Source organism: Chiloscyllium plagiosum, chromosome 1 (assembly GCF_004010195.1).
Source record: "Chiloscyllium plagiosum isolate BGI_BamShark_2017 chromosome 1, ASM401019v2, whole genome shotgun sequence".
NCBI lineage: Eukaryota > Metazoa > Chordata > Chondrichthyes > Orectolobiformes > Hemiscylliidae > Chiloscyllium > Chiloscyllium plagiosum.
In genome coordinates this window covers 64,481,080-64,507,945 of record NC_057710.1, presented here as the reverse complement: position 1 = coordinate 64,507,945, position 26,866 = coordinate 64,481,080, and the positions used below count along the sequence as shown (strand labels likewise).

At 41.6% G+C, this 26,866-nt stretch overlaps 1 protein-coding gene across 1 annotated transcript in view; it reads right to left on the bottom strand.

Annotated features, from left to right (window-relative positions):
* parp8 (poly (ADP-ribose) polymerase family, member 8) overlaps positions 1-26,866 on the bottom strand; it is a 361,099-nt gene that overhangs the window by 238,283 nt on the left and 95,950 nt on the right. The window contains exon 3 of the mRNA XM_043688244.1: positions 21,299-21,336. Coding sequence (XP_043544179.1) covers positions 21,299-21,336 — 38 coding nt within the window. The remainder of the gene's footprint in view (positions 1-21,298; positions 21,337-26,866) is intronic.

Here is a 26,866-nt window from a genome sequence, read left to right as displayed (position 1 = left end):
TTGTCTGCTGGTTTGATAGTGAGGTTGGGGTTGGAACGGAGGGAGTGGAGGGCTGCACGTTCCGAGGGTGAGAGGTTGGAGTGGATGAGAGGGTGGAGAAGTTGAGGTGGTTAATGTCGCGGCGGCAGTTGGCTATGAAGAGATCGAGGGCGGGTAAGAGGCCAGCTCGGGGTGTCCAGGTGGATGGGGTGTGTTGGAGGCGGGAGAAGAGGTCGTCAGAGGGTGGGCGAGAATCTTGGTTGAAGAAGTAGGCGCGGAGGCGAAGGCGGCGGAAGAATTGTTCGATGTCACGCCGCATGTTGAACTCGTTGATCCGAGAGCGTAGGGGAATGAAGGTGAGGCCTCTGCTGAGGACTGTTGTTAGAAGTCAGTCACCTGAGCTCCAGGACATCTCTGCTGGAGTTCCTCGGGTAGTGTCCAAGGCTCAACTATCTTCAGCTGCTTAATCAATGACCTTCCCTCCGTCATAAGGTCAGAAATGGGGATATTCGTTGATGATTAGCGATTTGTGAACATCATCAGCATTGTTCACAACTTCTCAGATACTGAAGCAGTCCATGTTCAAATGCAACAAGGTTTGGACAATTTCCAAGCTTGAGCTGACAAGTGACAAGTAACAAACATGCCACACAAATTTGAGGCAATGACGATCTCTTTTCTACCCCCTTCTGTCAGGCAGAAGTTTGAAAATACATACCAACAGCTTTAAGAACAGCTTCTTCTCTGCTGTTATCAGATTCTTGTATGGACCTCATCTACTGGAGTTGATCTTTCTCTGCATCCTCTCTGTAACTGTAACACTATATTCTGCATTCTGATCTATTACTCTGATGTACTTATGTAAGATATGATTTGCCTGGATTGCACATTAAACAATACTTTTCATTATATGTGACAAAAATAAATCAAATCAAATCTCCATTAAAAGACAATCTAACCACTGTCCTTTGACATTCAATGATGTAATCATCACTGAATCCCTCAGTACCAATATCTTGGGGCTGCCATTGACCAGAAACTCAACTGAACTCGTCACATAAACACAATGCCTGCAAAAGCAGGTCAAAGTCTTGAAATACTGCCTGAAGTAACTCACCTCCTGACTCCCCAAAGCCTTTTCAACATCTAGAAAACACAAGTCTTGGCAGAAGTTTGATAGGAGTACTCTCCATTTGCCTGGATGGATGTAGCTCCAACAACAGTCAATACGCTTGACACCACTCAGGACAAAGCAATCACTTGATTGGCACATGCCACATCTACAAACATACACTCCCTCCACCACTGATGTTCAATAGCAGCCATGTACACGATCTACAAGATGTTCTATGGAAATTCACCAAAGATCCTTAGACAGCACCTTCCAATCCCATGACTACTTCCACCTAAAAATGACAAGGAAAACAGATACATGGCAATACCATCACCTGCAAGTTCCTGTCATCATTCACCATTCTGACTTGGAAATATATCACTATACCTTCACTGTTCGTGGGCCAAAATCCTGGAATTCGCTTCCTAAGGGCACTGTAGGTCAACCTACAGCACATTGCCTGCAGTAGTTCAAGAAGGCAGCTCACCATCACCTTCTCAAGGGTAGCAAAGGATGGGCAATAAATGCTGGCCCAGCTAGTGATGCCTACATTCCATGACTGAATATAAAAACGAACCTCGCTGGAGGTATGAACTGATGAATCAGACAGAACATTGTAGTATTTGGGGTCTTGAATGATGGCATTGACAGACAGACAAACGTAACCATTTATACATACAGTTTAAAGAATTTCTAATAGAGAGAAAAAGAGAACAAAGTACAAAAATTTGATGCAGTGCAGCTAAAACATTGGGAGATTAAAGGCATGGCACATTATTGTCTAAAAATTGATAAATTTAAGTTGGCCCTGTTATTTGCCCTTAGTGCCACTGTTTGTACCACATAGTACCTGCCAACTCTCCAAGAATGAGGCACAGGGTATGTATTACTTAAAGTAGTTCACTGTCAGAATCCTCCTTCATTTATCTAGTATCTAGGATGTGTCCAATTTATCAGTATCAAAAGTCAAACGACACCAGCTATGCCATTCCTGTGGAAGGAGCTGAGCTCTGAAAGCTTGCAATTTCACATAAACCTGTTGGACTATAACCTGGTGTCGTTTGATTTTTGACCTAGTCCACCCCAGTCCAATTCTGCTATCTCCTCATCATAGTTTAGAGTTGACCATAAGACCTTAAGATATAGGAGTGGAAGTAAGGCCATTCGGCCCATTGAGTCCACTCCACCATTTAATCATGGCTGATGGATATTTCAAATCCCACAGCCCTTAATTCCTTGCGAGATCAAGAATTTATCAATCTCTGGATCAGCTCACCAGTATTAGAGGACAGAATACTAATGATTCAAAACTCAAAGAAGTGGTCATTATTATAATTAACAAGATATTTTATTGTGCAATAAGTACAACTACATTATTAATAATTCAGAGCATTCTTGGAAATAGTACAGAATCCATCTGTTCCCTACAAAGGCGAGTACAGAACTCCACATCTCCTAAAACACTACGTGTGACATCAAATTCTGTGGAACAAATGTAACGTCCAATAACTCTTTCAGAACGTCTCCACGAATATTTCCCCGATCCCACTCTGATAGTTAACACATTATATTTCTATATTTTTCTCACTAGCCCCCATTCTCTGCCCAAGTCTAGGACTTCAAATATAGACTCTGAACAGTTCACAAATTCCCTACAACATATTCTTTGAACTGAGAAGAATGATTAATATTCTGCTCAAGGATGGTTGGCCTTGTTTCTGATCTATTTTGGAGGATTTTTTATCTCGTGACATGCTTTGGAGAAGATATTAATCTTGTATACCTTGTCATTGCTTCATTTTTTTCTTTATTCATTCACAGGATGAGGGCATCACCAGCTAGGCAGCATTTATTGACCATCTCTAATTGCCTGGAGGACAGTTAAGAGTCAACCACACTACTGTGGGTCTGGAGTCACATGCAGACCAGACCAGGTAAGGATGGCATTTACTTCCCTGAAGGACATTAGTGAAGCGAAAGGGTTTTTCTGACAATCAACAGTGGATTCATGGTCATTATTAGACATGTAGTTCCAGATTTGTTTTTATTGAATTCAAATGCACAATGATCCCTACAATGGCAGGACTGATGTATGAAGACAGACTGGTTCATTTGGGACTATATTAATTGGATTTTGATTTGTTTGGATTTGATTTATTATTGTCACATATACCTAGGTACAGTGAAAAGTTTTGTTTTGCTTGCGGTCCAGGCAAATCATACACACAAAGTACAGTCGGTTCTGATATAACGTGATAGTTCTGTTCTCGTGCGATCTCACGATATCTGAAAATCGTGCAATAGCCATGCCATTTAAACTAATAGGGCCAGAATCCTGTTATAGCCAATACAGGTAAGGAAGGTTTGCATTCTACAAATAATGGTCTAAGTCCTTCAATCGTGTTAAAGCCAATTCGCATAGCAGACCCGACTGTACGTTAGAGTAATAGAGCAGAACGAAGAATACAATATTATGGCTGCAGAGAAGGTGCACAAAGAGCAAGATCAACCTTCAAATTTTAAATTTGAGAGGTCCATTCAGAAGTTTAATAACAGTGGAGAAGAAGCTGTTTTTAAATCTGTTTAAGCTCTTGTATCTTCTGCCAGAAAGAAGAGGTCAGAAGAGTTTATAACTGGGTTGGGTGGGATCTTTGATGATGTTGGCTACCTTCCTAAGGCAAGAAGTGTAGATGGAGTCAATGGATGGAAGGTTGGCTTGCGTACTGGACTAGGCTATGTTCACAACCCTCTGTAGTTAAGGTCCTGGGCATAGCAATTGCCATACCAAGCTATGATGCATGCAGATAGAAAGCTTTCTATGGTGCATCTATAAAAATTAGCAAGAGTCCTTACGGTCATGCTGAATTTCCTTCGCCTCCTGAGGCAGTTGTTTAGTAAAATGAGAGGATATCTCAGAAACTTATAACTATGACTAGACAGGGTCAATGCAGGAAAGATATTCCCAATGACCAGGGAGTCCAAGATCAGAAGTCATGGTTTAAATGTACAGGGTAGGCCATTTGGAACTGAGATTAGGATAAATGTCTTCGCCCAGAGATTAGTGGGTCTGTAGAATTTTCTGCCATAGAAAAAGTGACTGAGGTCAAAACATTGCATGCTTCCACAAAGGACTTAGATCAGTTTCTAAGGATTAAGGGATCAAATAGTATAGAGAGAAAGCAGGAACAGAGTACTCAGATGATCAGTTATGATCCTACTGAATGGTGCAGGAGGCTCCAAAAGCTGAGTGGCCTATTCCTGTTCCTATCTTTCTATGGACCATAGCTACTTCTTTGATGCAATTACTTTCTTTGTAGTATCCCAAATCTCCAGACCATGCACATTTCTTTTCTGATTGGAAGAGCCAATAGAGCTGACTAGGTCCTTTCTTGTAATTATAGGGAAAATACAAAAGACACATAGTGTATGCAATTCACTTGAGATCCAGAGAAAGAGGAAGACAGACAATAGTGTACATTAGCTGGCTTACACATTATTGGCTATATTCTGGTAACTTATACAGAAGCCTATTTTTTCGTACAGTTTAATAGTAATAGCACCAGGATCTAACACACAAGCCTCTTGATACCTCAGAATAAGCATGCTGTAGTTGCTAAGACAGGCTGCAAAAAAGACACAGTAAAAAAAAAGTACTGTCCCAACAGTTGCCTTTTGGACATTTGCCAACTCTTACTCCAGTGTTACTGCTTGTTTCATCATATCTGTACATGAGAACATGGTATCACCCAACAACAAATTAAACCACATTAAAAAAGCAGGTAATGAAAAGAGCATCACAAAGGACTCAGAACAACAATGTAATTAAATGCAGTGACATAGCTTCATCCATGAAACCACAGACAAGTGTGGCTGTTCAGCAACTGTTGAACCACATGTGCTTTCCGGTGGCTTTTACACCGAGTTCATGTTTTCGCAATCCTTCAATGCTAATAGGAGAAAACGCAATGGTTTTGACATGCTAGGAGGTGATGTTCATGTCAACAACATCTAATATTCTTTTACTGCTCACAACCGCCCACTAATAGACAGCAGTAAAAATGTGAAAATTTTTCACAAAAGAGGTCAGTTGTCAGGACAGCAACTGCACATGGTCGTAACAAATGTCAGAATGAAACTAAGAAACCACAGTTCAGGAAGCAATTGTACAGGGCTGTGTCTTACCTTTATTTGGTGAAGTGCATGTTGCATTGGATACTTTGGAGGCAGTCTCACCACAAGGCTAGCAGGAGTCACGTCATACTTTAGCAAATTCATCTCAATAACCACATACCAGATGGTGCTATCACAGTAATGAGGTGGCAGTAAATGTGAGATGCCCACGACAATGAGGGATGTATGCAGCTGGTGCCTATGGATCATGCCATGGGAAGCTTTTGGTGCTAAGTTAAATGAAGGTCCATCATAGCAAACAGCAACCTGAGGTCCAGGTCAGGTCAGGTCCCCAATGTGATTCCGATGTTGAGATTTCTCAATGTCTAACTTGACTGATTTGTTTGGTAAGATAGGAGTTGGAATGTGAATGAGGTGAGTTGTTCCATTCATAAAGATGTGTAACAAGCAGTAATCCCCTTTAGGCTCTATGACTCTAAATGGCAACCTATTCCTGCTGAACAAGGAACACAACTTATTGATCAGCAAAAGTGTAAAAGAAGAGTAAGACACTTTTGTTGTTGAGATAGTTCCCGCCAGGCGTCCCTCATGATTCTACCACAGATTACACCATAGCCCATCAGACATCCATAGGCCTCTGCACACTATGTTTCACGCAACATGTGAAGTCTCTTTTCAAGTGCTATGCAGCATTTGAATGTTATAAAAAAGGCTACTATGACATAGCATCTCCAATTATTAACCCACAAAACACCTCAATATATTTACAAACATCCTATTCAACACTGGAATTTTATTTCTAGTAGTTTCTAAGGTATTAAGTTAATGGAATGCTGCTGAAACAAATAGGATAATCAGTAACAGTCTCAAGGCTGCTCTTTATGTTGAAAAGAAAAATGCTTGCTTTTATCGGACACATTTCTTTTTGAACAAATGACAGTGACCAAGCCCTCAGGCAAAATTTTAGCAGCTAATGTGAACACAAAGAGCCCAGCACATCACTCAAACGCTTTCCATTCTTTTTGCAAGTTTTTGATTAAACTTGATTATAGTTCTTTATTTGACACAGCATTAATTTTTGTTGTGAAAAAACGTATCCACCGAGACAGTTAATAAATACAAGTTGTTGCAATAGATATCATTTGGTAGCTTGACATGCAAACAAAGATATTTTGTTCTTTCATAGGATGTGAGCATTGCTGCCTGGGCCAGCATTTATTGTCCATTTCTAACTGCTCTTGAGAAGGTGCCAACCAGCTACCTTCTTGAACTGATGCAATCCATATGTGTAGGTACATCCACAGTGCTGTTCGGAAGGGATCTCCAAGATTCTGATCCAGTGACACTGAAGGAATGTCGATATAGTTCACAGCCAGGATGGTGTGAGGCTTGCAGGTGGTGATTTTCCCATGCATCTGCTGTTTTTGTCTGTGTGTGTGTGTTTTATTGCATGTATGGGGCCTACCTAGTTTTAATCTCCCAAGTACTGCTTCTTAAGTCCAAGGCATTTTCCTTAAACCTCTTTACTGACCGTATTGTTGATACACATATTGTCACAGACTCATGGAGAATTTCTGCTTCCTTCCAGCTGTCTCTCCACAATCAAGCACCGTTGACATCATGATTACATAATTATAATGATACACTCAGCTGATGTCTCATTACACTACTGTTGTGTCATTAAATATCATGGGGAGATGGTTCCTCTTGTTGGAGATAGTAATTGCCTGGGAATTGGGCAACATATACCATGCTTGATACTTGGCAGTATACGCCAGAATGTTGCCCTCTGGCTGCAAGAAGATATGGATTGTTTTATTCTGAATTGAGGATGGAACTGAACATTGCTGCTGATTGCACAACCAGCTGCACTTCTGACTTTATGAAGAAGGGAAGACCATTGATAAAGCAATTAAAGATGGTTGGACCAAGTGTATTAACCTGCTGATTGGCCTCTGGCAATCACAAGCATCTTCAGGGCAAAAGATTCCTTCAACTCTCATTGAATTTATTATCAGAGATCCATGATGCTATATACCATGCATTGGCTTAATATAATAGGCAGTTAGGAGAAAGTGAGGACTGCAGATGCTGGGATCAGAGTCGATGAGTGCAGTGCCGGAAAAGCACAGCCGGTCAGGCAGCATCCGAGGAGCAGAACAGTCGACGTTTTGAGCATAAGTTCTTCATCGGGAATGAGGTTTGTGACCCAAGGGGACAGAGAGATAAATGGAAGGAGGGTGGGGCTGGTGGGAAGGTAGCTGGAAATGCAATAGGTAGACGAAGGTGGGGGTGAAGGTGATAGGTCGGAGAGGAGGATGGAACGGATAGATGGGAAGGAGAATGGACAGGTAGGATAGTTCAAGAGGGTGGCACCGAGTGGAAAGGTTGGATCTGGGATAAAGTGGGGGGAGGGGAAATGAGGAAACAAGTGAAGTCCACATTGATCCCGTGTGGTTGGAGTGTCCTAAGAACAGAAGATGAGGTGTTCTTCCTCCAGGCATCAGATGGTTAGGGTTTGGCAGTAAAGGGGGTCCAGGACTTGGCATGTCATTGGCAGAGTGGGAGGGGGTGTTAAAGTGTTCAGCCATGGGGTGGTGGGGTTGTTTCGTGCGTGTGTCCCAGAGATGTTCTCTGAAACATTCCACAAGTTGGTGTCTTGTCTCCCCAATGTGGAGGAGACCACATCAGGAGCAACAGACACAGTAGATAATGTGGAAGAATAGGTAAATCTGTTGGATGGGCAGTTATTCAACTTCACCTTGCTTTGCAGTTCAGCTCTTTTTTTTCACATTTCAACAAAGGCTGCAATGAGATTTGAAGCTGAGTGGTCTTGGTACTTAGCATCAGTGAGCAACTGAACTTGATAACATTGACAATAGCATCTTCCATCAATTCGTTGATGGTTGAAATTCGACTGATGTGATAGTAATTGGCAAGTTTGAACAAGATGTTCATGGGGCATCATGAACCACTCTCCCCATTAATTGTTCAATTATAAACTATCATTCACCACAGGATGTGGCAGGGATGCAAAGCTCTGATCCAATCCATTGGTTGTGAATTGTTTAGCTCTAACTACAGTATGTTCTTTGTGCTGTTCACTTTGCAGAGAATCCTATGTTGTCATTTCACCAAGCTGGCAGCTAATTTTCCAGCATGACTGTTGCTGTTCCTGACATGCTCTCCTAAATTCTTACGTAGGAATTTAGTATGATTTCAAAAATATGCTTCACCCCTGATTCAATGGTAATGGTACAATGGGAGATATGCTGGGCTTGAGGTTTCATATTGGGATAGAATATATTTCTACCACTGTTGCTGATCCAGTGTTTTTGATGCTTAATTTTGTGCTGTTTTGAACATATCTCATCTACATAGTGCTTATTCCACAAACATGGTGTGTGAAGAGAGCGCCGTTTCTGTGAACGCTGTGCAGTGGTCACTCCTATCAATACTAGCAGGGACAAGTGCATTTGGAGCAGGCAGATTGATCAGGGCATTTGAGAAACAGGATGCTCCCTTTTGTTCATTCTCTCATTGCCTGCTACAAACTCAGTTTGGCTTCTGTGTCCTTCAGGCCTCAAGGATCTTCATTATGTTCAACATAATTTTTATAATTAACCTATTCAGAGGTGTGATTACACACCTCTCTCGGGTGAGGGAGGGATTCAGCAGCAATAGGCTTCCTCATTCTATATTCCATGAGACGTCACTGGGTCTGCAGTCAATGTGGAGGCCAGCTCAAATTACCCTCTACATATACACAACTGTCACATCATCTCTGGCAGGTCTTTCTGACTGGTGGGAAGAGGAGAAAGTGAGGTCTGCAGATGCTGGAGATCAAAGTTGAAACTTTATTGCTGGAACAGCACAGCATGGTTGGGTTGGTTCGTCCGGGTGGCCCAGAGGTGCTCTCTGAATCGCTCCGCAAGTAGGCGGCCTGTCTCCCCAATATAGAGGAGGCCACACCGGCTGCAGCGGATGCAGTAGATGATGTGGGTGGAGGTGCAGGTGAATCTGTGGCGGATATGGAAGTTTCCCTTGGGGCCTTGGAGAGAAGTGAGGGGGGAGGTGTGGGCGCAAGTGTTGCACCTCCTGCGGTTGCAAGGGAAGGTGCCGGGAGTGGAGGTTGGGTCGGTGGGGGGTGTGGATCTGACAAGGGAGTCGCGGTGGGAGTGGTCTCTACGGCAGGCTGATAGGGGAGGGGAGGGGAATATATCCTTGGTGCTGGGGTCTGTTTGGAGGTGGCGGAAGTGACGGCGGATGATGCGCTGTACATGGAGATTGGTGGGGTGGTAGGTGTGGACCAGTGGGGTTCTGTCCTGGTGAGGACCAGTGGGGTTCTGTCCTGGTGAGGACCAGTGGGGTTCTGTCCTGGTGAGGACCAGTGGGGTTCTGTCCTGGTGAGGACCAGTGGGGTTCTGTCCTGGTGAGGACCAGTGGGGTTCTGTCCTGGTGAGGACCAGTGGGGTTCTGTCCTGGTGAGGACCAGTGGGGTTCTGTCCTGGTGAGGACCAGTGGGGTTCTGTCCTGGTGAGGACCAGTGGGGTTCTGTCCTGGTGAGGACCAGTGGGGTTCTGTCCTGGTGGCGGTTGGAGGGGCGGGGCTCAAGGGCGGGGGAGCGGGAAGTGGAGGAGATGCGGTGGAGGGCACCGTCGACCATGTCGGGGGGGAAATTGCGGTCCTTGAAGAAGGAGGCCGTCTGTGTTGTGCGTATTTTGAACTGGTCCTCCTGGGAGCAGATGCGGCGGAGACGAAGGAATTGGGAGAATGGGATGGCGTTTTTACAGGGGGCAGGATGGGAGGAGGTGTAGTCCAGGTAGCTGTGGGAGTCGGTTGGTTTGTAGTAGATGTCCGTGTTGATTCGGTCGCCTGAGATAGAAACAGAAAGGTCTAGGAAGGGGAGGGAGGAGTCCGAGACTGTCCAGGTGAATTTGAGGTCGGGGTGGAAGGTGTTAGTGTAGTGGATGAACTGTTCAACCTCCTCGTGGGAAGTCATACCCAGGAAAGGTGATGGAACGGGGGATGTTGACTGAGAGGGCAAAATTCTACATCAGGCTATAGTTTGATTAATTTCTGGGATAAGTATCCCAATTTTGGCAGAACTACACACAACATTTTTTTTAAATGTTGTGCGCAGGATGAGGGTGTCACTGGCCAGGCAGCATTTATTACCCATCCCTAGTAACCCAGAGGGCAGCTAAGAGTCAACCACATTGTTGCTATGGATCTGGAGTCACATGTAGGCCAGACTAGATAGGGATGGCAATTTCCTTCCCTAAAGGACATGAGTGAATCAGATGGGTTTTTCCAACCCATCGACATTGGATTAATGATCAGCATTAGGCTCTTAATTCCAGACTTTTATTAAATTCAATTCCATCATCTGCCATAACTGGATTTAAACCCTAATCCTCAAAACATTATCTGGGTCTCTGAATTAACAGTTCAGCAATAATACCACTCGGCCATCGCCCTGTTTGAGTGCTGGAACTTACAAGGTCAACTGGGCTGCCCAAACTATTGTCACGCACAGGATTGAGATTAGGTGATCTGACCATTGTATTCCTCTACAACTTTTATAGTAGATTGGTGTAGCTGAGTTACTTGATTGGACATTTCATGGTGCAGTGCAGAGAAACCCACAGAGTGTGACCAGTGGTGAGAGCAAGTTGGCAGTTTGATAAGTGTAAGAATTTAAGAGCTAATCTCTTATGTGAGACTCAAGCATCAATTGCTGCTAGTTCTTTGATAACTCTCCTGACCAGCTGATATTTAATTCTAAAGGGTGAACACGGGGCACTCTTGTGGTGCAGTGGCAATGGTCCTACCTCTGGACCAGGAGGCCTGAGTAAGTCCCACCTGCTCCAGAGGTGTGTAATCACACCTCTGAATAGGTTAATTATGAAAATAGGTTAATAAACCAAAAGGGTAGACAGTTCAGTCTCTTAGGGCTCAGGAGAGTAAAATCAATCTCTCAGTGGGTGTGGCTGCTGTAGCTTGGATTGTTAATTGGAGCTAACAGTTAATCTGGTTTCAACAAATTCTTCCAGCAGCTGAGGCACAATGTATTTAAAATAAGGGTTCAGTACAACCAGCAGTGAGTGGAGTGTGGGAATCAGGTAACGTTCAGGACAGAGTTGTTTATATCCCCCCCTTACTGTTTTGTTTTTCTAAACTACTTTCCCTGATCAGTTGGAACAGATCAAGAGCTGAGAGGATAAAGGATTAACTGAGAAGCACCACAGATAAATTAAAAAATCAGGGAATAAGTGAAAGAGTTAAAATTAAAGTAAAAAGAGTTTCTGTAATATTAAAATTAGATTACTTAGTGTGGAAACAGGACCTTTGGCCCAACAAATCCACACCGACCCTCCAAAGAGTGACTCACCCAGACCCATTCCCCTACACCTAACATTACAGGCATTTAGCATGGCCAATTCACCTAACCTGCACATCTTTGGACTGTGGGAGGAAACCGGAGCACCTGGAGGAAACCCACGCAGACAATGTGCAAACTCCACACAGACAGTTGCCTGAGGTGGGAATTGAACCCAGGTCTCTGGCACTGTGAGGCAGCAGTGCTAACTACTGTGCCACCGTGCCACTCACAAGTAAGTAATTGGAAAACTGAGCAAATTAGACTCACAAAGCCTGAGTTCAAGTTAAGGCAGGCAATGACAGCTCAATCTGAGCTGGTATATGTGGCAAGTCATGGACCTTATTGGTGCGTAAATGGTCATGTTTGGAGGGTGTGGTCCTAACTGCAGAAACTTAAGGTTCTGATTTGGAACTTGAGTGATGGCCAGAGACACTGACCTGTGAGACTAAATTAGGTGGATAGCATACTTACAATGGACTGGAGGAAAGAAGGTGACCACCGTGTAGTCAAAGAAAATCAGGCAGGTACTACGGACATCCCCGAGGTCCTGCTTACAAATAGCTTCTCCATTTGTGAAGCTAACGAGGGCATTACTTTGTCAAGTACTAAAGAGCAGGACCTCCAAAGGTCGTAATCACCAGATTACTCCTCATGCTACATGCTAGCAAGTACAAAACTGGGATAATAGGGCAGATGAATATGTGGCACATGAAGGTGGGCAGGTTTTAGATTGCTGAATCAAGTATTCCTACTTCCCCTCCCCTTTCATCATTGTGATACTTTATGCACAATACTTAATCAGGTCATGATACTTTTTGAACCCATGTCTGGTTTACACTAAAACTCAGGTCACCGTGACACCAACATCTAAAGTTAACTTGGATAAGTTTGTTATTGTTTTAAACAATCAAAGTCAGTTCAGTCCCTTGATGTTTTGTTTCATGTATCCATGATCATAATACTCAAATTCATCACCCATCAGCACTTTCTCTCAATTTTTTTTTGCCACACTTAATGCCTATGGAAAAAAGTTAGTGATTATATTACTAAACCACTCGGATGTAACGTCAATTCAAGGTTCCAAGTAAGTGTGTTTTGTTCATCGTAATAAAATGCAATTAAAACAATTGCAGAGATTAGGAGAAAAATCATTTCTATGAATTAAATCAATCAAATAAAAAGATGAAATAAATGATGCACCTACCACCCTGCTTCCCAGATGATTTTGGAGCCAGGGGAACCTAATTGGGCATAGTCAGTTGGCTGGATGGCTAGTTTGTGATGCAAAATAATGCCAACAGTGCAGGTTCAATTTTCATACAAGCTGAGGTTACCATGAAAGTCCTACCTTCTCAACCTTTCCTAAAACATGGTGGTGTCTCAAGTCAAACTCACCACTGGTCATCTCTCAGAGCAGTACTGGGGTCCTCTGGGACGATAAATTCTCAAACCAACTTGTTCAGAGATGTTATAACAACCTCGAAATAAGGTTGGACTTGAACCCAAGTTTTTTGGCTCTCGCTATCACTGCACAATAAGAAGCCATTCCCTCTCTGGGCCTGTGGCAACATCACTATTTAGCCAATGGAAACTGCTGCCTTCCATCTCTTTTCAGATTAAGACTGGAGCAAGTGGCTTGTGGACAGCCTTCCCACCTCAACATTTGGGGTTTTTAAGTGGGCAATTAGTACAATGAATGCCCACTTGGGGCCGCATCCCTTCTTTGTTGGCAGGTGAGGTAGTCACCAAGTAGTGAGCCCAAAAACACAACCCTTCATATTTGCTTGTGGGTTCCCTTAAAGGGTCCTTTCAAATAAAAGCTCTCAGTGCCTGACTGAGATCCAGAATTGGAGAGGGGAGATTTGCTGACACTCCCTTTGTTCTTTCTTCAGACTCCCCCTCACTGCACACACCTATTTGTCTGTGACCTGGGTCCTTTGCTGATCTTCAGCCTCTAATAGATGTAATGTTGGCTTTTGTTTGAATTAACAGCTCCCTGGGGGCACGGTTTTCATCTTTGGGGTCTGCAGGGAGACCAGCTGTTAGCCACTTAAGTGCCTGATAACAATTTAATATGGTTGTTCTTTATCAAAGATGGCAGCAAGATGTTTCCATCCACTTTCCATTGTCACCTGGACTACATTCCACCAAAACTCTTTTCCATTAGTTTAAGGTCATAGTTCCTTCTGGGGGTTAGATCCATTAGTTTGCAGTAGCCATGAAATGATCTAATTCATTATGTTTTAATATGAGAAACCAAGTTTAATCATTCAATTGTGTTTCAATATTCAGAGGTGTTTTTGAAATGGGTTTTAATAATCTGGATCACTTTGTTCTCAAATCAAGCTACTGTGCTCCCAGAAATGGTTGAAAAATGCCAAGTTTAGCACAGTTATAGTTATTAATATATAAATGCTTAAAGGGATTAAGATGGAGGAAATGTAATGCATTAGCTAAATCTTGATTATTAAGAGCAAAGGACTCTGATATTTCTAAATATGGTCATTCCAACATTAAAGGCTCATGGATTTAGTTTCAATTACCCTTTGGACACTAGACTCAACAGAAGACATGAGATACTGAGCAATAGAAAAAGCCCTCTTTGAGGACAGTGGCATCATTTACTGAACATGTTTTGGGTCTGAATGGAATATAAGAGAAGACAAATGCAAAAAGGAAACAAAGAAAATACAATAAAAATAGTCATTATCAAAGTGTCAAGAATGAGACCTCATTTCCTGTCTATTTGCAGGCACACAGCTGTCAGGAATAGTGAGATTATGGTTGATGCACAAAATAGATTCCAAGACTGTTTTAGGTTAGTTTAATCATAAGAAGTATTTAACACTTTATAATTGTATTCAATTATATTCAAATTAAAAATTCAAATTAAATTTGAATGGTGCTCACAAAATTGAAATGTGAACTCTCAAAATGCTCAAGAAGCTTTACACTTACCTAAAATTTCAGTCTTTAAAACTACATCTTAGTGCTCAACAGTACCACAAGGGTATACTTAATTGTGCACTCTGACTTCTGGATTCTCTCCCTCAGCTACTGAATCAGTCTTCTAGGCTGAGCAACACTTAGAAGAACTATTAAGGATGGCAAGAACACAGACTGTACTCTGGGTGAGGGACTTCAATGTCCATAACCAAGAATGGCCGGGCACTCAGCTCCTCAGTGTAACCAAACCAAAGCTTTCACAGCTTGGAGTTTCATTGAAGCAATCTCTCCGCCCCATGTCCTCACCTCCTCACTGCCACCTTGGGAGACAGAGTGCGAGAGTCTTCTGCTGCAAAGGAGATTTCACTGGGAAAATGCTGTCGGGTGGTGGATCAGTCAAAATAACCAAATCAGGTGACGTGGGAGGAAAGGGCAATGTATCAAGAAAATTGTCCCCAGGATTTTTTAAAAGAATTCTCAGCACTCTCCTCTTGCAATGACTATCATTAACAATTTGAAACTAATCCCATTTCCCATTTAAATGGTCATTCAACAGTGATAAGTCATTCAGTTAACTGCACAAAGTAAACTATATTCTTTAGACATGCCCAGAAAGCTCAAGTCCTTAAAATAACGTACGGTGATGTAACAAGCTTCTGTTGAGATCTGATGCTTCAAGGTGATGATGGGTTCCAATAGATTTAATCTAACATTTTAATTAAACCAATTTAGTTTCGCTTCATGGCCTAAGCTATACATCTACTTCCAGTGCAAGTCCATTGTGTGACAGATATAATGCTAATCACACTTCATCAGGACCAGTCAATCAATTCTTATCATTCCAATGCAGATAACTATAAAGTCAGGAATGACAACCCTTTTCACCCAAATTAACCAAACGTGGAAACACCATAGTCTCGTTAAATATTAGTGTTGCCACAAATGGAAGCCCTGACTTTGGCAACAGGATGTCTTTGGGGATGGCAAGCTGCCAAAAATCATTGCTTTGGGAAATATCAGGAAAAGCCAGTTGACAGATAAGAACTTGCATGATATTCTTTACCACCTTCAAAGTTTGTAGCTCGGGTGCTCGTTGTTCTGGTCCTGTTCACCGAGCTGGGAATTTGTGTTGCAGGCGTTTCGTCCCCTGTCTAGGTGACATCCTCAGTGCTTGGGAGCCTCCTGTGAAGCGCTTCTGTGATCTTTCCTCCAGCATTTGTAGTGGTTTGAATCTGCCGCTTCCAGTTGCCAGTTCCAGCTGTCCAATGCAGTGGCCGGTATATTGGGTCCAGGTCGATGTGCTTGTTGATTGAATCTGTAGATGAGTGCCATGCCTCTAGGAATTCCCTGGCTGTTCTCTGTTTGGCTTGTCCTATAATAGTAGTGTTGTCCCAGTCAAATTCATGTTGCTTGTCATCTGCATGTGTGGCTACTAAGGATAGCTGGTCGTGTCGTTTCGTGGCTAGTTGGTGTTCATGGATGCAGATTGTTAGCTGCCTTCCTGTTTGTCCTATGTAGTGTTTTGTGCAGTCCTTGCATGGGATTTTGTACACTATATTGGTTTTGCTCATACTGGGTATCGGGTCCTATGTCCTGGTGAGTTGTTGTCTAAGAGTGGCTGTTAGTTTGTGTGCTGTTATAAGTCCTAGTGGTTGTAGTAGTCTGGCTGTCAGTTCAGAAATGTTCTTGATGTATGGTACAGTGGCTAGTCCTTTGGGTTGTGACATGTCCTCATTCCATTGTCTTTCCCTTAGGCATCTATTGATGAAATTGCGCGGGTATCCGTTTTTGGCAAATACATTGTAGAGGTGTTCTTCTTCCTCTTTTTGCAGTTCTGGTGTACTGCAGTGTGTTGTGGCCCTTTTGAACAGTGTCTTGATGCAACTTCTTTTGTGTGTGTTGGGGTGGTTGCTTTCGTAGTTCAGGACTTGGTCTGTGTGTGTGACTTTCCTGTATACCTTTGTGGTGAATTCTCCGTTCAGTGTCTCTGTACCATCATGTCTAGGAATGGGAGTTGGTTGTCCTTTTCTTCCTCTGATTCCAAAACCGACGTAGTATACAAAATCCCATGCAAGGACTGCACAAAACATTACATAGGACAAACAGGAAGACAGCTAACAATCTGCATCCATGAACACCAACTAGCCATGAAACGACACGACCAGGTATCCTTAGTAGCCACACACTCAGATGACAAGCAACATGAGTTTGACTGGGACAACACTACAATTATAGGACAAGCCAAACAGAGAACAGCCAGAGAATTCCTAGATGCATGGCACTCATCCACTGATTCAATCAACAAGCACATCGACCTGGACCCAATATACCGGCCACTGCAGCGGACAGCTGGAACTGACAACCGGAAGCGGCAGATTCAAACCACTACAAATGCTGGAGGAAAGATCACAGAAGCGCTTCACAGGAGGCTCCCAAGCACTGAGGATGTCACCTAGACAGGGGACGAAACGCCTGCAACACAAATTCCCAGCTCTTTACCACCTTAATACTGAAGTGTCAGTTTTGATTCTGTTCTCAGTTCCAAAGAGGCACACATACGATCACAGAGTTGAGTCTGGCACTTTGACAACAGCATAGCTGAGCCCTGAAAACTATTTTTCTGGTCACAGATATACTTCTCACTGATTCTACTGTGTGCAATAATGCTTTCCCATTGGTATTTTGTATGAACCTTCTCGAGCTACTGGTAAGTGTCTTGTGGTCAGAAATACAAATTTCAACTTCGAGTCAATAGAGCTTACTCAGTCTGATATGCACACAGTTGTTTGTCTGCTGTAACTGGTACTGTGGGAACTGTCCCAACTGTAGATAGAAAACAAGCCACACCACTGCAAGCTGAGACTGCAATTTGCAACAATCAGGAATATAGGCGAGAGAATAACACTGCAATGCACTGCCAGCAGAAAGTTACAGTGACCCACCTGAGAATGAGGTGGATGATTTAAAGGTTGCACGTATGAGATCTTTTCAAACCTTTATGCAAGTTGCACAGCTGCCAATTTCTTAGGTTATTCCATTCAGGTTCTCGAATGCCTTAGTGCTGTGTCTTGGTGAAATTACAAACATTGGAAATATTTCTGGCCATGTTTTCATGCATCGATTTTCAGCAATAAATTTGTTCCGAGGCAGAAAATTCAATACTTGAGGATAACACCCCATGTCCAATCTGTACAGGCATTATGGAAACTGTAAAGACAGCTTCCCAGATTTCCTTGCACCTGAAGGCTGCAATGGTTAAATCTCTGTCGTCTGGTCACCTACTATGATGAAATGTGTGGCACTGGAAAAGCACAACAGGTCAGGCAGCATCCGAGGTGGAGAGTTGACATTTCGGGCATAAGCCCTTCATCAAGAATGGTGGGGGAGGGGGGTGTTGCTGAGAGATAAATAGGAGGGTGGGGGTGAGGGGAAGGTAGTTGGGTAGGTGATAGGATGACACCAATTTGATCAAAGAACAGGAGCAATGTGGTTATATTATTGCATTGGTCCAGGAGCTTGAATTAATCCAATGGATTTAAATCCTATCATTGCACTTTGAAAATAGTTGAAATGAAATAATGGGAAATAAAAAGAAACTGACCATTAATTTCTTAGATTTAAAGACAGACTAATTCACTAATTTCCTTCAGGGAATGAAACTGGACAACAAAGCATAAAATGTAGGAACAGAAGTAGGCCATTTGATTAATTAAGTCTGCTCTGTCATTCAGTGAGATTGTGGCTGAGATAATAATCCTCAATTCCACTTTACTGCCTTATCCCTATAACCCTTGATTCACTCACTGATTAAACATTAATCTCTTTTAGCCTTCAATATACGTAATCAACCCAACTTCTACAGGCCTCTGCAATAAGAATTCCACAGATACACTACTCTCAGATGAAATTGCTTCTCATCTGTTTTAAATGGGTAACCCCTTATTCTGAGATTATGGCCTCTGGTCAATGACACTCTCAAAAGGAGAAAGAACATCTCTACATCTACGCTGTCAAGGTAAAAATATCATGTTTCAGAAAGTTCTTCTAAACTACAGTGCAACTCCAATTTCTCAATATGATTAACTCAAACCTGTCCTCTGACGTGGCTTAGAAAACTAAGGGGCGAACAATAAATACATAGTATGTCATCATCCACTCACAAAAAAATCTACAGTCATAGCACAGCCTATCATATAGGTATCCACTTCAGATTGGTCTGGCCCTGCCAGATATTTCAGGATGCATGGCATTACAGTGAAATAAAATAGAGGGCTGCAGATATACATAATGGACTTCTCTAGCCAATCTGCTGTATGCTGGAGAGTAAAATCATGATAAGACAAATCGCAATGGGCTTATGTGCAAATTAGTATTACCTTGAGCTTTAAGATTTCTAATGATTCCTGTGCAACCCAATTTGCCTAAAAACAGGTACTCTATGGCAAAAAGAAGTTAACACTGTGACGCAGTAAATATGTGATGTGACTCGTGATGATGTTGATGCCAGAGCATAAAGCAGAAGCTGCCTCTGTTGTTCTTCCTCTTCTATGTCTTTGTTTGGCACATTAAAAGAGGATATAACAAGGGAAGAACAGTAGGTTTCAGAGGAACAGACAACACAAAGCTTTCACAAATGATAAAACGTTTTCATAATCCAGTTTCCAACTACCTAATGCTGAGTACAGAAGAAGGTTTACAAGGAAGTGGCACAGGGAAAAGTGAGAAGTGAATCAGGCTGAAGCTCTGCTGGCACCCACCTACTTAATCTACTGAATCTGACTCCAGCTACGGCCTGCTTGCTCAGTACCTCCAAAGCTTCCTCTGCTTAGGATTTGAAAGTGGAGGCACTGAGGGATCTATCACAAAACATTCTCTGGTCGTATTAGATGTTTTTGTCAATATAGAATTCTCTCCTGTAGCTCAAACAAACCTCTCTTCTCTGCCTCACTTGGTCTAGCAATACTTCCACTGTGCTGTAAATGTTGCCTTATCTGCAGAAACAGACATTTTTCAGGAGCAATGCTTCACACTCTTTCTATGTTTTCAACATGCTGCTCCTTTGAGCAACCACATGTATTTAAATCTGCTAACACAGACTGAACTTTCAATGGGATGTGGTATTGGGGCTAGAGTGTTAGGCAAGCTGTCTCCACTGCTTGATGATGCCTTCCCAGCTTCACAGGTTTATGCAGGAGTCGGACTGATGGCAGCAATGGTGACCTGCCAGGCTGCAAAAGATAACCAATCACACCTCAGGATCACTTTCCTGGTGCTGATGAGATTTTTGATCCAGTATTTGGGTGGCTGTTGCTTTAGATGACTACCCTCAAAATCAGGACAGCCTTCCAGCAGCAAATTGCAAAGATTTCAGACGTTCCAACCTGTTTTCTGCAAAATAGACATAACCTCAGCAAAATCCACTCCTGTGTCAAGCTCTCCTCCTCGTCTTCTAACGCACAAACATTTCTGGCCTCCTTACTTATCTAATTTGTGGCTGGTGACAGGGAATTGTCAAATTTCAGCAGCTCCCACTCTTAATAGTGGATTGGACCAGGTTTCCACAGGCTGCCACTGGCTAACTGCCTCATCAAAAATTGCCTTTTGGTCCCATCCGTGCCTTTGAGATTCTTAAATCATATTCACTTCTGAAGGCAGCACAAGGACCCTAGAATCAGCCCAACTAGCACTTCCCAAACAAAAGCTACAAATGAGAGTTGTTAATAATGTCTGCAGCTCAACTTCAGTATAACAACTTAAATTATCTTTCAGGTGCTGCAATGTAGGCTACTGTTTTCAGAAATATTTCAATAAACCAATGAGGTGAACAGAAAGTATTGCAGAAACAAGATTCCCTTTAAAATTCCAAGTCATATCACAGGTTTTATCATTTCGCCAAGCTTCTGTTGATTGTTTGTGACTATTTTTACTGATGATCTCATTTCACCAGTTCTGGCTTGGAGGCGGTACTGAGCTCAACACTGTCAGAAAACTGAAGCATTCTGTGTTAATGACTATACTCAAAACAGAACTAACAGATCGACAGAAAGAAACAAAAGGATTTTAAGATTAATGATCATCCTTTGTAAATGATGATTTATAAAAGTACTACTGTTGGTGACAGTGTCTCTCCAGGATTAGCAATTTTGATTCATTCTAAAATGAAAAAAGATTCTCTTGTCATGTGAAAGGAAGTTTAACACTTCTTTGCTTAAATGGACACTTAAAGCATTATGAAAAATTTGGTTGTCTTCCCCATTTAGTCCTCCAATACTCAGATTCAATTTAAGTCAGCTCTGGGTCAGTTTATATATCACTTACCTACTAATTATCTAGGCAGACATTTGGTTTACCAGTTTAACATGGCAAGCAGTTTATAGTAATTTCCACCAGCTTGAAGTCTATCTTCCATTTGACCGCATCAGTCTACCCATCAATCAAGTAAAACAGCCAATGTTCCAGCTGACCGGTGGTGAGTTTAACCTGAAGGTCTCCGCACCTTAGGTGAAGGGCAAGGTTGAAAAGGTAGGACATACATGGTAACCTCAGCTGATGCAGGAATTGAACCAATGCTTTTGGTATTTCTTTGCTTCACAAACCACCCAACTGTGCAAACTGACCTATCTATTCAATTAAAATCCAATCAGCACACACGATATAAGCAGCCTGCTTAACCCAATACAGGGACATTCAAATGTGACAAATATCGACCATATTCTTAATAGGACTTGCAGAGAACTGAGTACCTGGATAATCCTCGGAGACATGAACTGAATAGGACACCCTGTTGAGGAGAAAAACAGCAATAATTAGAACAGATAATTCTACTCACAATTACCAGCTTTGCTCTGATCTCCCTTCAATCTCTTTTCCTCATTCACACAGACAATCTAACTTTGAGTGTTGACATTATTATGTTGACATTTATTCTCAGCTAAAGTGGACAATTACTATTTTTTTCCCCCAACATGGCATTAATTAACAAACTAATTTTATTCTGGAAACAATTAGGAAAAGCTTTTCAACTCATTGCTTGATCTTCCCGTTTAAGTTCTACTACTAGAAGTGGATAAATAATTTGTTATAAACATTCTGTTTGAAGTAACTTAGTTATAAAGAAGAATTATCTGAATCAAAGATATTTGCAAACTTATTTTAGGTTGCAAGAAGCAAGTCAAAAAACAGCTGAGTTTTATTTTGTTTTGCTGATATGAGCCATTGATATGAAGTACATTGGTTCTCTTAGAACAAGTATTCTCAAATGTATAAAACCTTTTCCATGGGGTTACGTATCTCTTTTAGAAAATTTCAAATCGGCAAAGTGAATTTGAACTTCAAATAGCAAAACGTTGAGGCATAAGTTAATCTTTCACTTACCTAACTGTTTTATTCAAAAAATGTCTGCACAGAATGGAGGAAATCCAAAAACCACAAAGACCCTTGTGGCATATTATGAATAAAAGTACAAAGTTGATTGTCTGTGATCTAGAAACCAAGCTGCCAAATATTTTATTTGTCTGACACGAAACATTAATGTGCTTATGGTTACACTTATCCCAAGCCAGGTAAAGCACAGCAGATACAAAAAATGAAAACGCAAAGTGCTGGAGAAACCGAGTAGATCTAGCAGCATCTATAGAGTCAGAAACAGAGTTAACATTTTGAGTCCAAGATGATGAGTCAGTGTACTCGAAACATTATCTTTGTTTTTCAGTACCTACGGTATTTAGCTTTTGTTTGAGAACCTCCCTAGAGTTTGGCTTGAGCCTAAACTCAGACACCAATCCTACATATAAGCATGTTAGCTATGCTCTAATTTAATTCAGCGAAAGCCAATGTCAAAAACATTGACAAGCCTTCCACTACTTAGTCAGTTAAGATGACTAACTTGTGCATTGACATGAGGGTTGTGTGGAACCAAATGGGAAGAATCCTTGCCCCCACTGAGAGAACTACACTCATTAGGAAACTTCCAAGTTTCAGGAACTCATGAAAAAGATGTTTGAACTTTGCTGCTGTCGTCCACAGTGCAAGGTGTATAATATCATTTTAAGCAGTGATTTCCCAATAGGTACCATGTGAATTTTCATCCTTGACCTAGCACCCAGGTAAAACCTTCCAGCAGATATCATTTGCAAGCTACAAAATTTTAGAAAGTTACACAAAAATCATAAAATCAAAGGGTGGTTTCTTTGGCAGAGGGGGAGGCCATTTTATCCATCATGTCTATGCCAGCTTTCTGCAAGAGCGATTCTCCAACAACATATCCCTGATTTGTTTATTCCTGTGCCAACTAATTTTGTATCTGCACTGGTATTGTCATTTTTATTGCATAAACATTAACATTGCTGACAAACCTGTAATGTGGCACTTTATCAAGAATATTTTGGAAAATCCTTGCACATACATGAACCATATTATGCTCATTAACCTTTTCAGTTATCTCATCAAAAAAACTCAAATTAGTTAAGCACAATTTACCTTTAGCAAATCTGTGCTGACTACTATTAACTGAGCCATCTTTGTCGAAGTGACAGTTAATTTTGTTCGAAATCACAATTTCTCAAAACTTTCCCTCCAAAAAGGTTAAAGTGCCTTACCCTCTATTTTTAGGGTTTATCCTTACATCCTTTCTTGAGTAAGAGTACAATATTCACAATTCTGTAGACAGTTAGCACTTCCACTATACCTAAAGGGAATTGAAAAATTACAGCCAGTACCTCTGCAATTTACACTATTTATAGATTCATACAGTACAGAGGACCCTTCAGTTTATTACTTCTGCACTGATAAAAAGAAATGGCAGCACTCTGTCTTATCTAAAGACAATCTGGTGTATTTTCAGTATTGGAGGTTCTGCAACTTTGAGAGCAGCCTACCGTTAATCCAGTGATTAGCCAACTGGGTAACATCAGAGCTGGCTGATTGTTCTCAACAGTGATGGGTTTCTAATCCCCTTATGACCCAGATGCCGAGGGCCTGAAACTCTTGGGAAAATTGCTGCTCAGTGATTAACAAAGAACTTTAACGATGTCTATTTGCAAATTGAAATTCTCAATCTTTGATTCAATAATTTTTATAGACATATTTAATATTTTTTTTCTGATATGTTATGACAGATATAAGACCAGAAGACATAGGAGCAGAAATTAGGCCATTCAGCCCAATGAATCTGCTCTGCCATTCAATCATGGCTGGTAAGTTTCTCAACCTCATTCTCCCACTTTCTCCCCATAACCTTTAATCCCCTTGATACTCAAGAACTTATTTCAATCTTAAATATCCTCAATGATGTGACCTCCACAGCCTTCTATGGCAATGAATTCCATAGATTCACCACTATCTAGCTGAAGAAGTTTTTCCATAAAGGTCTTCCCTTTACTCTAAGGCTGTGCTCTTGGGTTCTAGGCTCTCCTACATCTTCTCTGTCCAGGCCATTCAGTATTCTGTATGTTTCAATTAGATCCCCATTATCCTTCTAAACTCCATCGAGTATAAACCCGGAGTCCTCAAAAGGGTTCCTCATATGTTAAGCCTTTCATTTCTCGGACTATTCTCATGAACCTCCTCTGAATACATTCCAAAGCCAGTACATCCTACCTGAGATATGGAGCCCAAAACTGTGCACAATACTCCAACTGTGGTCTGACCAGAGCCTTATAGAGCCTCAGAAGTACATCCCTGCTTTGATATTCAAGTCCTCTCAAAATAAATGCCATCATTGCATTTGCCTTCCTAATTACTGACTCAACTTGCAAATTTACCTTGAAAGAATCCTGGACGAGAACTCTCAAGTCTCTTTGTAGTTCAGACTTCTGAATTTTCTCCCCATTTAGAAAATAGTCCATGCCTCTATTCTTCCTACCAAAGTGCATGACCTCACACTTTCCCACGTTGTACTCCATCTGCCACTTCTTTGCCCACTCTCCTAATCTGTCCAAATCCTTCTGCAGCCTCCCCACCTCCTCATTGGTACCTATCCCTCTACCTATCTTTGTATCATCTGCCAACTTAGCCAGAATGCCCTCAGTTCCTTCATCTTGATTGTTAATGTATAAAGTGAAAAGTTGTGGTCCCAACACTGAGCCTTGCGGAACACCACTTGTCACCGGCTGCCATCCTGAGAAGGACCCTTTTATCCCCACTCTCTGCTTTCTGCCAGACAGCCAAGCAGGTGGGGCTTCAAGCACCTTCCGGCCAAGAGGTAGGGACAGTACCACTGCACCACAAGAGCCCTTCAACAGTTTTTATAAACAAGCACTAATAATAGTCTCTATTGTCATGCTTATGATACTCAGAAACAACAGTGGAAAACAGTGTGCTGTACATCAGACCAAGTCCAGTATTGAAAAGTTCAAAATGAATAAAATTGAACATAGTTTGAGCCCAAAGAATTTTGTTTCAACCTGTTTTAGCTTTTTTCCTATGCCTTAGTATATTCTGATCAGGTCTTCTCTATTGTTTGAAATTGCTCTTTTTCAGTTTCTCCTTGACTCCTCAGATAAGTCTAGCCAAACAGTTTTACCAGTTTGAAGTTGGTGCACTGAAATTGCTAAATTGAGTTAATCCATCATCTCTCAAGACCCCTTCCAATTAATTATATGTACTGTATAAAGGGCACACATGCAATAATGTACTCAATTAGATGTGCCTTAATACACACATCGGGGTCAAAACTCTCTCCCCAGCTGTACTGTAGATGTATTTACACCTCAAACAAGTATCAGTCACCATCTTCACGCGGAGAATTGGGAATGGGAAATTAATGCTGTCAAATACTTAACCTGTATTGGGTTTCATTAATGAAGAACTCTGTCAAAGCTGAAATTGATATTATTATGCATTTGTGAGTTTTCAGAAGAAATTTAAAAAGGTGTAATGTACATGACTTGCTGCGAAAACATTGTTATTAATCTTATAATGAATAATGTTAAAATATATGTATATATATATATATATATCAACAATTTTGGTGCTATCAGGTGATCTAAAAACAAGCAAATTAATTCTGTACATTTCCACCTGGCATACTGAAGGAACAGGCCTATTGGAAGTGGTGAATCATCAAGCATTTTTGATGGTTAAACATTCAAAAAATATTGGGGAAGAAATTAGTTCAAGTAGCGTCACACCTGGCAGCACAATGCTGACTCCCAATAGAACATAGAGTATTTGGAATTAATATTAATGAAGAATGCTGTGTGGACTTCTCAGTGGTGCTGGCCAATTTAGAATCAGCACGAGTGTATGTAACACCTGTAAAATTGCACCTATGCAAATAAATATCTCCCCATTGGAGTACAAACAGGAAACTAGAGTTGAAGTGCAGAACTATTATGATCTAATGGAATAGTGGAGTAGATTCTAGGCTGAATGGCCTACCCCAGTCCATAATGTCTCTAAGGTAAGGCAATGAACACCAGGAGTGCTAATTCAGCACCGGTTTTGTTCAGCATTGTTTTTTTTTGCTGACACTTCATGAGCTGGTGACAACTGCTCAGCAGTTTTCAATTTTTTCCATAGCTGTACTGCCACTGCAATAGTTCCCCAAAGAACTTTGACAGAGGATTTATGCTTACAGAGATTTCAATTCTCAAGGAAGCCCATGAGAACAGAACCAATGACATGACTATGAGTGAAGCTCTCATTCACCTGATGCTAAATGGTTCTGCAGATATCCCCCAATCTTACTATTTCAGATAGACTGAATGAAAGACAATTTTCTACTAATTGAGCTGCCTCATCCAAGATGTCATCAATGAGTGTTTTCCATAAGTGACAGGAACTGACTCCTCAACAGAATCAGCAGAAAACTGGAGCAAACAAAAAAAAACAGCACTAAAAAACAGCATCTGTTTCCTCAGAATAATTTACCTGGAATGTACAGGAGAGTCTATGAGTCAGTATAAAATACAGTCAACATATTGCATTGCATCTAGCCATGTGTGCACAAGTCTTTACTATTAAAAAATTATGCCAATGCATGAAAATTAATATTTACCTGGATATGGAAGTTCTGAATGAATGTTACTGGGATTGGAGGGAGCTGTGGAAGAGGCTGAATAGACTGGAGCTTTTCTCCCTGGAGCTTCAGAAGCTGACGGGTGATCTTTTAGAGATTTGTAAAATCAGGAGAGGTATGGATAGGGTGAATAGCCAAGGTCTTTTTCCCAAAGTAGGCGAGTTCAGAACTTCAGGGCATAGTTTTAAGGAGAGAGGGGAAAGGTTTAAAAGGAATCTAAGAGACAACTATTCCATGCAGAGATGGTGCATGAGTGGAATGAGCTGCCAGAGGAAGTGGTGGAGGCTGGTAC